Below are 14,625 nucleotides of genomic sequence, written 5' to 3' on the forward strand. Positions count from 1 at the left end.
TCATTTTAATTTTCCAAAATATACTGGATTGGCAATACTGGCTCACAGCTCAGCAGTAATTTGGATCGCAAGGACTGTAAAAAAAAGTGGACATTCAGATTTCAAAACTCATACTGAGTCACAAACTTAATAATAATAATAATCCTTGCATTTGATATAGCGCTTTTCACGTCGGGGGGACGTCCCAAAGCGCTTCACAGAACACACTGTAAAGTGAATTGACCGTATATTTGTGGGCGAACACGGCAGCCAATTGCGCACAGCAATGTCCCACAAACAGTCGTAGATTGAAAATGACCAATTTATTATTGTTTTTGGTTTTGGAGGGATTATTATTAGGCTCTGTGTGGAGTAAGGAAACTTGCCCAAGGTTTCGCCCTCTGCCTGGAATTGAACTCAGGTCTCTCGCTTGCAAAGCGAGTGCTCTAACCACTGAGCTACAGGACTCCTGTATAAGAAGTACAAGTCAAGGAAGCATGAATGCAACAACTCCCCTGGAAAACTCAGTCAAAAGCTCAACATATTATGTCCAAACATTTAGAAATAATGCAGTTTTCATGCATCACAGAAAGCAGTCCAGTGCTGAATTCTAATGCAGAACTAATGTTAACATCTCAATTTATACTTTAGAACCTTGTGTAGTTTCAAGACAGAATTGGACTCAAGTAAAAATACACAAATTATCAAAATAATTCCAAATTAAATTCAGATTTCCGCTTAAAATGTACCATACTGTAGAAGGACCCAACAACAAGGGACTTAAAGTCACTCCCTTCAAATAATTTGATTTGGGTTGTGATTGAATGTTTTAATTTAACAGGACTTAAATCCTGCAGTTCTTTACAGCGCCTCTGCCAACCAGCCCCACCTCCAAAAGGATCCCAAACATTTGAAAACTCAACACAAGCTCCCTTTTATTTGTTCAAACTGTGTAGCTGTAATCCAACAAAGAACGTTACAGAACTTGTCACCCAAACATGAAACAGGCTACAAATGAATCAGGTCCTGAAAATGTGTAAAACTCAATTATTAATGAATTAGAAATTCGAAAAAAAATCTAGTTTACAAATGCTGTACCTCACTAGCACAAAGCCTCAAGTTGAGCACAGAGCTCTCTATCCTGGGCAGAATATCAAAAACTCTTGCTAATTTCGGGCAAGGGTCCGAATAAGTGGCAAAAAATGAACCTGCCAAACCCATACCAGAACAAAAGAGAATTCATCTTTATTTACCAACTGCTGCATTTCTGTTACTGCAGCAGCCAGTTTGCAGTGCCAACACCACACCCTCTCTCTCTCTTTCCATTAGCAGACAAGGTTCACTTGAATCTGCATCGTAGACTTGAGCAAGCTGGAGCTCCTTGCTATGAAGATGTGGAAAAAATCCCAAGTGAGAATCAGTGTTTTTTTTTCTGTATGCTAAATAAAGAACATGTGTTTGCTGAGGACCTCGGTTTTGTTTGGCTATTCAGCGAGTATAGGACTGCTTCTTTGTTGATTTTCTACGGTCACTCTCTGTATCCATTCTCTAACTTTGCCTCCAGCGTACAGCTGCGGATTGTTCTGCTGTGCCTTGCATCTCAATGAGCCTGCTCAGACTGTAGTCAGGAGTGCGCCCCAATGGAGAGGTCAAGCCTGAGTCAGCAGACTGTCTGCACTAGACTGGCGCTTCACAGCTTAGCGATGCTCTGTGTCTTTCGCTGACCATATAAGGCACCTCACTATTACAACCAGCTATTCACAACAAGGCAAATCCACTTGCTGTTTTTGTATGCACTTCTGACCTATGAATTTTCCATTAATATGCTGGCAAGAGGCTGCATTAGGAAGACTGACACTTGCCATCAACAGGTTGATGAGAAATGCCTGCGTCTCAAGTACTGCTGCGGCCTTTTTAAGCTCAGTCTTATTCTCACGCTCACACACAGCTACGCTGCATACTGCACCTGCTTAATTATCATAGCACTGTGCATACATTTGTATCCCTGGGATGTGGATTTACATTGTATCCCTGAGTTCCGAATTTACAGTAAAATAGCAATCTTACAAATGTTATTCCAAATGAACTTCACAATCACGTTTGTGCACTCGGATCCTGAAGCAAACTAATGTTTTCTGAATTAGAAGTGTTCCGTTCTCAGTAATCTACGACTTTCTGCTTTAAAATCTACAATAGCAGAATTTAATGTTGTAAAAGGACTTATGCTCAGTTTCACTCCATGCAAGTAAAGCAAATTAATCCTATTATGACATTAGGTAACTTTTCCATGTACAGACGGAAAAAAATTCAGTTCTCAGTTTGAACAACACTGGGTAGGAAATGTCCACTTCCTCAAATTATATTTGAAATAATAGTATTTTACCACCTACACAGATAACACAATCGCCTTTCCTTTTGAATGCCACAACATTTTCCATTGGTTTTATTAAAAAAATTAACTGCTCATTCAATAATTTTATTTTAAACAGTATCCTTCTGGTTTTATTTTTCAATGCTGCTGGTTTGAAAATTCCCCTCGCTCACCATTTCCCGAAGAGAGTTGGCAGACAATTCTCCCACGCTTGTGCCCGTCTCATTTTGTCGGAAGGCTGGAGTGCGTTAGCTACCACAAATTTCAAGATCTCTCCCTGCTCTAGGGAACAGTCCATACACGGGCCGCCGCTCTCCCCCCACTCCATCTTTGCATTGACCACTTAACAAATAATCAGTTAGCCCACTGTCTGCAGTAAACTTGTGAGCCACCATTCCATGGCACAAAATAGGAGATGAGGAATTTACTGGACTACCAGATTTCACTAGCTATTGAAGTAAATCAGACACACAACGGAAGCCTTTTCTACCAAAGCAGTAACCCCAATCTGGTCCTGGACATTTCAGTTTATGAAAGAATGTGGTGGAGAGGGATCATTATAGTTTAAGAGCAATGCTTTGGTTCCAAAAACATCCTATTTCAGATAGGAATCACCCAGTAGTTTTCAGTACATTTTATATTTTAAACAAAGCTTTCTAATCAGCTGCATCTAGCCATGGACCATATTTTAAGATTTATGAAAGTTTACAGGTCATCTAATCTTAATTTGAATCTCAAAGCAAGCTGAGAATTCACCAGTATGTTAAAATCAGGAATGCTCAACACACTGATATAGAAAAGGAGTTTAACCAATGTATTTAGTTAAACAAATCTTTCCTCGCCACTCATACAATGTGCGCACACGATTTGCAAGGGGAGGGGCGAAAGATGTGGATGGAATGGCAAGATGACTTTCTTGCAGTTCTAATGGTAAAAAATTGAATTTCCCATTCAGTAGCATTTTAAAATACTAATCTCAATGTACATTCAAACTGCGTGGCTCCAGTAAAGAAGCAGGGGTGGAAAAAGGCATTTGTTGTACTAAGTTCTTAGTTGCTCCACTGGTTGGAGCTCTTCACAGCAAGGCGGAAAGAAAAAATAAACTTGCAACTAGAAATGCTTCTGTATCACATCACTGATCGGCAATAGAGAAAATGCTGGAAATGTAGAGCAGGTCAATCTGCCTCTGAGAGACAGATTAGCTTTTGGGGTGTCATTTTGTCAGAATCGTTAAACTAATTAATTCTCTTTTGCAGAGAAAATGAAACCCGATTTGACCTGCTGCTTGATTCCAGGATTTTCAGTTTTATTTCAAATTTCCTTCACCCAGTTTTTCATCTCCTTCAAATCTAGAAATTTGTTAACCACAATGGAACAGAGGGCCAAAATCAGATTTCAAACCTGCAATAAAATCACTTCAGCTCCTGCTGTTATTTGAATCATTACAGAAGTGACAGCCAACTTCAGACCTGTATTACAATCGTTGTATTCAACATCGACACCAAAGCTCCACTTTTCTGGCCAATGATGATGAACATCAACATACTTTCACATAGTTCTTAGCAGCTGTGACCACCATTAAATCACTATTTGAAAAGAGGGAGTTTCTCCCAGTGTCCTGGCCAACAATTTCCCCAAATAGAATTGGGTACTCAGGCCATTCGTGGGACGCTGCTGTGCGCAATTGGCTCCCGTGTTTCGCCCACAAAATACGCAGTCAATCAAATTCACAGTATATCCTTTGAATCGTTTTTTGAGACATCTCAACAACGTGATAAGGTAATATATCAATTGCAAGGATGATGATGATGATGATGATTATCATCATCATCATCATCAACAGCATCTTGGGAGCAATAGAGAATGTCTGATCTTCCAATAGAGAATGGTATGTAGAAAAGGAGACTGAAAGTTTTTTTTAATTTATAAAATAAAGCTTATCTAGTTTCAAAATAAAGCCATTTACCAGAAAGAAATGGCCCACTTTCTTCCTCTCTAAAAGTATACAAGACCCGAATGTCTCCTATAGCTACTTTAATCAGCAATACAATTCTGCACTCATTTTAAAACAGTGCAGTTAGTTACTCAATACATGTTTAGCTACTCCATTTTCTATTGAAGCTAATTCCGATTCCAAAGGAGTAAACTATTTTGCTGCTCCCACGATCATTAGCATTAATTGACAGTTCCCTTTTTATCAAATTCTGTAATCAGCCAGCCGCCACGATACTCCAGTAGTGTAATGGACAGGTGCCAAAAGAAATGCCACATTTAGCAGTTGTGAAAGCTGATTTTACACACCAAACAAGTTACACAGCAGGCCTATGGAGCTCAGCTGATGGGTAATGGTCATCAGTGTCATTCGACTGTATAAAAGCCAAATCCCAACATCTGTTCTGGTACAATTTATGTGTTGCACAAGATACCAAAAACGGAATTATATAATATCAAGCAATACTATTTTTGCCAGGTACCATTTAGAAACTGCTTAGCATCATCAGCCTCCGTGGCATATTGAAGATTTCCACGAACTCAAGTGGATTACACCAAACAAAAGGTAAGTCTGCAAATTTTGCAGACAAATCTTTAGTAATGATAAAACTGATAATAGGCACAAAATTGCAGCTCACTTAGAAATTTGAATCTAATTCAGTCAGAGCCTCCTCAATACTGAATCTATACTGCAGTAACTGGACTTGTTTTAAAATGCATTACCAAATCAAGTGAAGCAAGAGTTAGCATTTGCATCTGGCTTACAATAAATCAGTTAAAGCCTGACAAATTGGCAACTACGCAGACCTCCAGCATGTATTGAAGATTTGGTGGGCACTTAGCCATAATCACAAAACAATGTTCCTGCTCTACTTTTTTTTCCTTTTGAGCATCACACGCAAAGTGTGGGTTGCTGCATTGTCCAACTAGAAGGAACAGTTGTGAACCCCTAATAAACACAATGCTTAATGCTCGATAAGTACAATTTTACATTTATTTTGACCATTAAGTAGGTTTTAGAAGAAACAATAAATGGCAACTTGAGTCCTGTAGAAAAAAAAGTCAATTTTCTCAAGCTGAACTTTTCATTGACAGAGCAAACGGAACAAACAACAGTGCAACGTGTAAACCACTTCCCATCCTTACCACAGGTTAGTGTTTCTCATATATTAAATATGTGGCAGGCATGCAACTTAATCAGTCACAGAAAAGGGGGTTAATTTCTATATGTTTTGCTGAGAATTGTCATGACTCATTGCCAAATAAGCAGTAAATAAAATTCTGGGTATAGCCCACAAAAGTTGCTCTGGGACTCCATAAATGCAGTTTCAGCGCCTTGGACGTCCTCCCAAAGTGAAAGGCGCTATAAAATGTAATCTTGTTGTTGTACCTGGAAAAAGTGGTTTCAGCAGCTGTTTGACTCAACCAGTTGTAGAATAAATATGGCACTTATGAACTTTACTGAATTCACTCCCAAGTGTTCCCTTGAAAGCTCTCAAGTGCTCCACTGACCTGCCAAGGAAAATTCAGGGTCTATTTTTTACTACTAAACCGTTTTATTATCATGCTGTATTATTAAATGCAAGCAGCTCTTTAATATTCAAGCAAATAGAGTCAAACAGGTATGCATAGAAATCTAAAATCTAGAACATGATTAATTACAAGCCAGATGTAAATGCTAGCTCTTGCTTCACTTGCTCTGGTAATGCATATTAAAATGAGGCCAGTTACTGCAGTACAGATTTCCAAATAAGATTGTAATGCAAATCAGATTTTTTAAAAATACAGTCATTATGTTCCCATTGATGAGCGCGTCACACCACTAAGCTACATAAAAAATCAGGATTATCTTGTGTCAAGCCTAACTCAGTCAGAGCCCATGTAACACATATACTGCCCGGTCTCTTCACCCGTGCTTCCGCACAAAAGATTAAGAGGATTGTGCTTTAAAAGCACAAATGGAACAGATAGTTGCTCCTCAACACCAACTTCAAGTATTGAAATGTGACTAAAGATCATAGTGAAAAAAATAACGACATCAGTGCAGCAGGTTGCGCAAAGTAGAAAAGGTACAAACAGACTGTCAAATTAGTCAGAGCCCATAGAACATGTTGAGTAACCCACTGGTCAACCAGCTGCTGTATTTTAGGCACTTCACATCCTACCCGAGTAGCAAATAAATGACATGGTCAGTTTTCTGCTATTGACGTAGGGCTTGCTGAAAACCAAGTTAGGATTGCTCAATTAATTATTCTTAGTTCCCCAAACAGCTAGCAGAAGTGGGGAGACCTCAACCCATCAATTTGGAAAGGTTTGAAACGCAACCCCTAGAAGTTAAACAATGCGCTGGTAAAGAGAATATTCCTTACTTTAAACAGAGAAGAACACCATTTTCTTTTTTTAAAAAAAAGCACTTGCTTGAAGTCTTGCTCACACTGCATATCAAAATACTACAAACCACACCACATGCTGGCCCATTCCTTACTGTAATGCTGCTCCATAGTCTGTTAGGCAACCATAGTAACAAGCTGTCGTACAAATGAATGCTTCCACTTCATACTTGGCAGAACTGCAGAGGCAGTCTTTATCTATCAGACTCTAGGTTGAAGGGAAAAGGTTCAGAAAGTCAAACTAAGTGAACCACACAGGTGTTTATCGATATTATCACTTAAAATTCTAAATATGTAAGACAATAAGTCCACAAAGTACTGAACAATTACTTTTTATGATGTTTCACTTACAAATATTATAATCATGTTCTAAGTGTATCAAATTCATAAATGAAAATGCAGTTATCTGATCTAATAGCTCCAGAACACGCAATGATCTAAATCAAGAGTTGATTAAATAATTTCCCCACAACATGTAAATGAAATACGAACATGTTTTGAAGGAATCCCAGTGAATAGCAAATGACGCACTGTATCTACGGTGAATCTAGTAGGCACAATATTTGATATCGTTGATGCCCTTTGATGTCTTTTTCCCTAACTGTATTGCCTCATCTCCTTAAGATGAATCTTGAACAGTATTGCAATTCTTGAGCCAACTTATTTTAAATCTAATTGAGGACCTTTAAAATTGGTTCTAGGTGCCCCTGAGCTTTCCATGTCATTTATGACCTTTGTTCATGGCAAATGAAAGGAATTATGTTTGAAGTTGTTGTTGGGCAGAATATATAAATAAGGGGTGAAAAACAAAACAGTATTGTATTACAAAAAAACTTGTACTGCCTTATACTGGTCAGGTGATACCATCACATCTTATATGCTTTGGTTACAATGTTCCCATCTCATCATAATCAAATACTCCTGGATCATTAACAAAACAAAAAAATTGATTGAATGTATTGCTAATTGATTACAAACTCACAAGAAATTGACCGACTTCCTTCCCTCTCCCCCAAAGGCATTGAGATTCTATATATACAGCCCTGATTTTCTTGAACAGAACTATAATGCATCAGACTGGAACAATCAGGTGATCCTATCGGTTTCAGAAGCCATTGGAGCATAATCTCAGATGTCTACTATTCAATACGTAGTGTTTTCTTTAGATTCAGCTTTAATTCAACGTTTCTCAAACCAAAATTTCAAAAAACTGCCCTTTGCTACAGATCTGTCTTTTATAATACATTACAATGAAGTAGGAAAAGTGAACTACAATGTCAAATATTCCAAATGATAATGACTGCTGTAGAGTGTGTACTATAAAAAGGAAGCAACACGTTTGCCAAATATGATAAAAAGAGAAACTGATTGTAAATCTGAGGATTTAAAACTTCAAGGATAAAACATTAATAACTTAAGGAAAGGCAATTAAATCTGGTATTGCAACACATCTGAAAACTCTTTTGAAAGTACCTGATAGATTAAACCAATAAACATTTATCAAACCAATAATAATTCAGCTGGTAAAAAATTAAGAAAATAAAACAGATGGAAAAACAGAAATTCTCAATAGAGAATAAAATGTCTTCCAACGTTTTTTAAAAGAAAACACCTGCTGACAACTGAATTAGCCATTAACTTCAAATCATTAAAATTATTTGAATGCTTGTCCGAGTGGCTTTAAAAAAAAATGCAGTTTCTTTGGGTTTCTGTTCAAAGATCAGAGGCTACTTATTAAAGGTATTTAAACAAAATAATTAGGTCCATCTGTTCCACAAAGCCCAACATCTCCTCCACAACAATCAATTCCACTAAATCCCAACAGGCTGATCATTTCAGAATCTCATACAGTACATCAAGTCTGTACAAAAATTCAACTGTAACCTTCTGCTGATTTTCTTCCGTTGCTCTGACCTGCCAACCTTCGGCATGAGAAATGCTGCTACTACAGGCAAGAGCTTGGTGATGTGAAGTTAAGGCAAGAAGCTTGAAATAAATGCCATCATGTTCCACACCTGTGAAACGCTTAGATTCCTGTGCAATAGTGCAGCGCATATTCTTGGAACCTTGACCTGTGACAGCATTATCACTTGCAATTTTTAGAACAAGTTAATCAAGAACCTTAGAATTGCCTTGCAATTGCCTTGTGCTTTTTAGGCTTATGAAGGGATAGCAATAGAGCTCAAATGTTCCCAACCTTTAATCATAAATCAGACCTGGTAAAACAATGAAAAAATGTATACCCAGAGGAAGCCTTGACAGCAAATGTATACCTGTGGATACAAAGATATGCCTTGCTTGTATAACACTAAAATATTGTATTAATATTCAGATGCTGCAGTGAAAAAAATATTTTACATTAACCAAATGCAATGAAATCTCACTGATTTTTTTTAAATCTATTATTTTCTTCAGATTTCCTTTCCTCACTTTATTTCAATTAAAGCTGGAATAGGGTTATTTCTTCAGCCCTGCTCTATCAAACTATCATTATTTGAATTGGAAGCCTTGACAGCAAATGTCAATGAATGATTTAGCCACAGGGTCCCAATTCTGTCCTCACCCAACATCCACAAGTCTCAATGGAGAGTGGTGAGGAACAGGAAATCTCGCTGAATTTCCCATCTCCATTCAAGTTAATTGTGTGACCCACCACCGGTTTGAGTTAACTCAACACAGAGCAAGGATCAGGATCATCACAGCAGGTGTCACTAGGGCTGCAGTTAAGGTGAATCAACAAGGGCTACACTTAAGAACGAGAAAGATTGGCCTCAGCCAAGACTATTACAGACGCCCTTCTCCGCCTCTCTTATTCGAACATCCTGATAACATTCACTGTCAAGCCTCTGGTGAATAATAGTCAATCAAAAGGTGTACCTAGATAATGACCGGTACTTATGGACCACACCTCAGCCGAGGGAAAAGATTAGTCAAATGCTGCCAAGTGCACAGTAAGAAAGAAAATTGGGCAAGAAAATGTACTCTCTCTCTCTGCATTAAACCCACCTCTCAATACTGCAGTGCATACTTTAATACTTGGGATTGCAACATCTGCTGCATTTTTTGTCAAATAACAAGGAATTTCACGATGATCGGTAACTTGGTATGAAGTGGAGGGGGAATACATGCAACCGACCACCCAGAGTTAGTTACACGTGAAGATTTAACGGCATCACAACGAAAATGTAGCTCGGTGATTCAGCAATGTGGTACCCTGTAATGACATCCCCGGCTGTGCAACACATCCTTTCTTGAAAGCCTTTTAATGTGTGTGTGTGTAAAAAAAACACTTTACCAACCAGTGTACCCCCCCCCCCCCCCACACACACCCCAACAACCCACCAACCCCTTCCCCAGCTACTGCCATCAAATCAAATCAAAATAGTAAGGACTCAGACAGAAAACTGGGAATGATGACAGATGCTCTTAAGGAGGTTGGAGGGGGGGGGGAGAGAAAGAGGAAACAACTCCTCTCCCAGTTTGTGTCCACTGATGACATGGCGAAGGTGTCCCGACAGCAAACCGCAGGGAAGGTTGGGTGGAGGGTGTGTTGGGGGGGTGGGTGTTGGTGTGTTGGGGGTGGGGGGTGAGTTGGGGGGTGGGGGGGTGTGTGTTGGGGGGGGGTGTGTTGGTGTGGGGGTGTATTGGGGGGTGGGGATGTGTTGGGGGTGGGTGGGGGGTGTTGGTGTGTTGGGGGGTGGGGTGTGTTGGGGGGTGTGTGTTGGGGGGGGGTGGGGGGGAGCAATTTGTGATATCACACCTCGGCCAATCTAATGTTTTTAACAGTATTGCAGTAACTCATCAATCTGATGGAATTTTTTTTGCTGTTTCAGATCAATGAAGAATTAAGAGATGAGGAGACAAGGGAGTTTGTTCTTAATTCATTTTGATTTCCTGCTAAGTCTTTATTATCAAAATATCTAATTGTAACTAAATGTGTAAATTAACTCTAAGTTCTCTTGGTTTCTTAACTCCTATATCTTCGCTAAGAATTAAGGATTGTGTTGATATAAAAAGCTCTGTTTGTATGGCTGACACAGTGGCTATGCATTGCTCTGAGACGCTATCCTGCGTGAACAGACCTATATACTGTAAATGCAAATTGTTGTCGTATTTGAAAATGAGGAGGAAAGACAAACCACTTTTGTTTTTTTAAAAAAACTGGTAAATTACTTGATCAATACATTTACTTTGATTTTTATAAAATCTTGGATCAATATTGGCTTCTACTTTATTTAACGTTGACGGTATTCTTGTTTAATTTATAAACTTAGGGTGTAGTGAAGTAGCATGGGTACATGACAATGTAATACGCAGTATACAAAATAATTGGTTTGGGGAACTGTTAACCACTCAGCAAAGAGCTATTAAACACAAATGCAACAGATAATGCATTTGAGTTCTATATTAATGTACTTTACAGAACCTTACCACTAAATGTCACAAAGCACTTTGGAAGATGAGATCCTTTCAGCTGATGAGATGGTTATTAGTCAACTGCAGCAGGTGATCTGTGCCAGCAACATCCTCCAAAAAGTAACGAGATGCATAACGAAATTGAATCTATATTCTGGATGAAGGAGGAATACTTGAAGAACTTCCTGTTCCTTCTTCAAAATCCTGCAGTGCCATGAGATCTTTAATAGCCACCTGAAGCACCAGAACAGCAAACTACATCGAAAGGTTCAAAGATCACAGGGGATTAGAATTTCACTCGCAGAAATGGTTGCTATTCTGTTTTGGTACACATAGTTCTGAACAGATTTAATAAACCAGGTGATTACCTTTTTTTCAATAACAACACTAATTGGCAGTTCACAATAGAAACACCTTGGACTTTCAGCAGTAGGCTATAAGTTTAAGACAATATTTAATTTAGACCCAGTTCTTTCCGAAAGAACAACTGACAGTTCTTGAAAAATAGGATCATTAAACTAATTACTTTCAAGTATGTATCGTCCAATCATTAATAAACTCAAAGGAGCTTTTTTTGAGCCAAAATCCTTAGTTAGTCACAATATCACCACATGGAAAGGGGCTTCTGCACAAACCTCTGCAGGCTAAAAAGCAATACCATAATAGCCTAGCAATTTGTAATGATGTACTAGTTTCATTTGTCTTCAAAACAGGATAAAGGTTTAAGAGAATAAGTGCAAATAAAAAATGATCCATGCAGAATTTAGTTACAATTTTAGTAGTTTTATTGAAAGGAGTGAATGCTCCTTCAGAGCTAAATGACAATATAAGGGACAAGGGATATATTCCCTTTCAAGGATCATGCTTATAAACCCAAATTCCAGATATGTTAATATTAATCATCTCCAAAATCCCGTACCAATGTAAATCCAAAAACTCTGTTTCCAATCAAAAGAGATATTTGAACGTACATGGATGTCATAGAAAAGGATGTGTGGAATGTACTTTCCACATCTAGTAGCCTGACCGTACTTTGGTTTACTAGGGTTTGGAAACTCTTAGTTCTGTTCAAATCTCTGAAACATGTCGCTTTTGACAAACATCAGGATTTAAGACTCAGTTACAGAGTGCTAGCCTGTAAGAGTTAGTTTCTGATAGAAAACAGTGATATTTCAAACACAATTTATTAACTCTTAGCAAATGATTTGCCATTTTTGCTTATCAGTGAACCAAACTCAAGGCTTCAACCAGACAACAGTAATCTTTCAAGTAAACATTTTAGACTGCCATCTCTTAAACCTACTGTTACTGAAAACAGTGACCAATATTTTTTAGAATGCAATTGAGGGCTTCACTATAACAATTTTGAAGGTGGTAAATGGATAAATTTAGGGGAATTTTTAAAAAAAAATGATTTTAACGCAACAGTTGATTATAATTCTTGAAAATATAGCATGACGAAATTATGTAGATTCAAGACTTGTTTGAGGACAGGCAGACCTGACTAAAGATAGCCTTGTGAGACTTTCTGATGGGATAACTCAGGGCAAAGGTATAGGTCTTTGCTAATCTTTGAGCTCCCTGAATAAATACTCTGCTAATCTTTAGGCGGAGTAGAGATGATTGACCGTTGTAAATCAGAAATCCCCGCTTTCCAATCAAAATAATTGAGCATTCATGAATACGCTATATAAAAAGGTGTGTAAAATATGCTTTACACATCCAGACCCTAAGGAATAACCATCAGCTGGAACTATCGATTTAATTTATTATTCTTTCCAATAATGATCAGGTTAAACATTTAAATTAATTGAGCAAATTCCTGAAAGATGCTTTCTTAATTTTGTGGATAGTATCTGGTTCCAGTGGTTAATTTGTTGAACATTTGGTTAAAGTATTTAATTCAGCAACTGATTTCCTTGTTTAGATTAATCACTGTTATAAGACTTTAAGACACAGAAGTCCATTCTGCCCATTGTATCTGTGCTGGTTATTTGAAAGAGCAATGGATTCAGTCTCATTTACCTGCCTTTTCTCCATACCACTGGAAATCACTCCTGTTTAGATAACTATCTATTTCCCTATTGAAAACTAATATGGACAATATCTCAACCTCTGCTCCTGGCAGGGCATGCCACATCTTAACAAACTTCTGTGTAAAAGGAAATCCTCCTAATTTCCACCTTTGGTAATCATCTTTAATCAATGCCTTCTCGTCACTGACTCGCCGATTAGTGGAAATAAATAAATAATCCTTACATTTGATATAAATAGCACCTTTGACGTTAGGAGGATGTCTCAAAACGCTTCACATGATATACTGTAAAGTGTAATCACTGTATTTTGCAGAGTAAATGCAACAGCATGTTTATGCATTGCAATATCCCACAAACAGTCATGAAGTAAATGATCGATTTTATTTGGGCAGATTATTGGCCAGGACCCAAGGAGAAACTCCCTGCAAATTTCTTACTCCCAAAATGTATAACTTAACACATTAATCCACTAGTCTATGTCTTCCTGAAGTTCATTGCAGTCTTTTTCAGTTAGCTACACTCTCTATTTTCGTGTTATCTGCGAACTTTGAAACGGAATCCAAATTATTTATGTAAATGGAAAGAAAAGCAGTGGCCCTAACCCAGAGCCCAATTAGTTAGTTACTGATTCCAGAGGTTAGTTTAGCAATTGGTTCTAGTTGTTTGTATTTAACTACTCTGTTAACAATCACAACTGCCGGTCGCAATGGGCAATCAGTTCAGTGTCTGGTTCCAGTGGTTAATTTAGCAGTTGGTGTCACTGTTAGTATGGTCAATGGCCATACGTAGTTAAGCATTTGGCTGCAGGTAGTAGCTTACTGCCCAGTAGTTAGTTAGTTTAGTAGCTGGCTCAAGCAGCAGGTTTAGTATTCAGTTCCGATAGTTCACTTAGGGTTACGTTTCAGTAGTTAATGATTCTAGTGGTGAGTGTCAGTCGTTAGTGTTGGCGTTGGTAGTGAGGGGCTGGGGGTCGGGAGGGAGTGAGTGAGGGGCTGGGGGTCGGGAGGAGTGAGTGAGGGGCTGGGGTCGGAGGAGTGAGTGAGTGAGGGGCTGGGGATCGGGAGGGAGCGAGTGAGGGGCTGGGGATTGGGAGGGAGGAGTGAGGGGCTGGGGATTGGGAGGGAGTGAGTGAGGGGCTGGGGATTGGGAGGGAGGGAGTGAGGGGCTGGGGATTGGGAGGGAGGGAGTGAGGGCTGGGGATTGGGAGGGAGGGAGTGAGGGGCTGGGGGTCGGGAGGGAGTGAGGGGCTGGGGGTCGGGAGGGAGTGAGGGGCTGGGGGTCGGGAGGGAGTGAGGGGCTGGGGGTCGGGAGGGAGGAGTGGGGGGCTGGGAGGGAGGGAGTGGGGGGCTGGGGTCGGGAAGGGAGTGAGGGGCTGGGGGTCGAGGGAGTGAGGGCTGGGGTCGGAGGGAGTGAGGGGCTGGGAGGAGTGAGTGAGGGGCTG

General features: G+C 39.3%; 1 protein-coding gene across 1 annotated transcript in view; it reads right to left on the reverse strand.

Moving 5' to 3' along the window:
- akt1 (v-akt murine thymoma viral oncogene homolog 1) overlaps positions 1–6,861 on the reverse strand; it is a 35,004-nt gene extending 28,143 nt beyond the window's left edge. The window contains exon 1 of the mRNA XM_007888243.2: positions 6,828–6,861. Within this exon, the coding sequence (XP_007886434.1) occupies positions 6,828–6,843 (16 nt within the window). The 5' untranslated portion in view covers positions 6,844–6,861. The remainder of the gene's footprint in view (positions 1–6,827) is intronic.
- Between the last annotated feature and the right edge of the window lie 7,764 nt (positions 6,862–14,625).

The sequence above is a fragment of the Callorhinchus milii genome, unplaced genomic scaffold (genome assembly GCF_018977255.1).
Source record: "Callorhinchus milii isolate IMCB2004 unplaced genomic scaffold, IMCB_Cmil_1.0 Scaffold9, whole genome shotgun sequence".
Lineage (NCBI taxonomy): Eukaryota > Metazoa > Chordata > Chondrichthyes > Chimaeriformes > Callorhinchidae > Callorhinchus > Callorhinchus milii.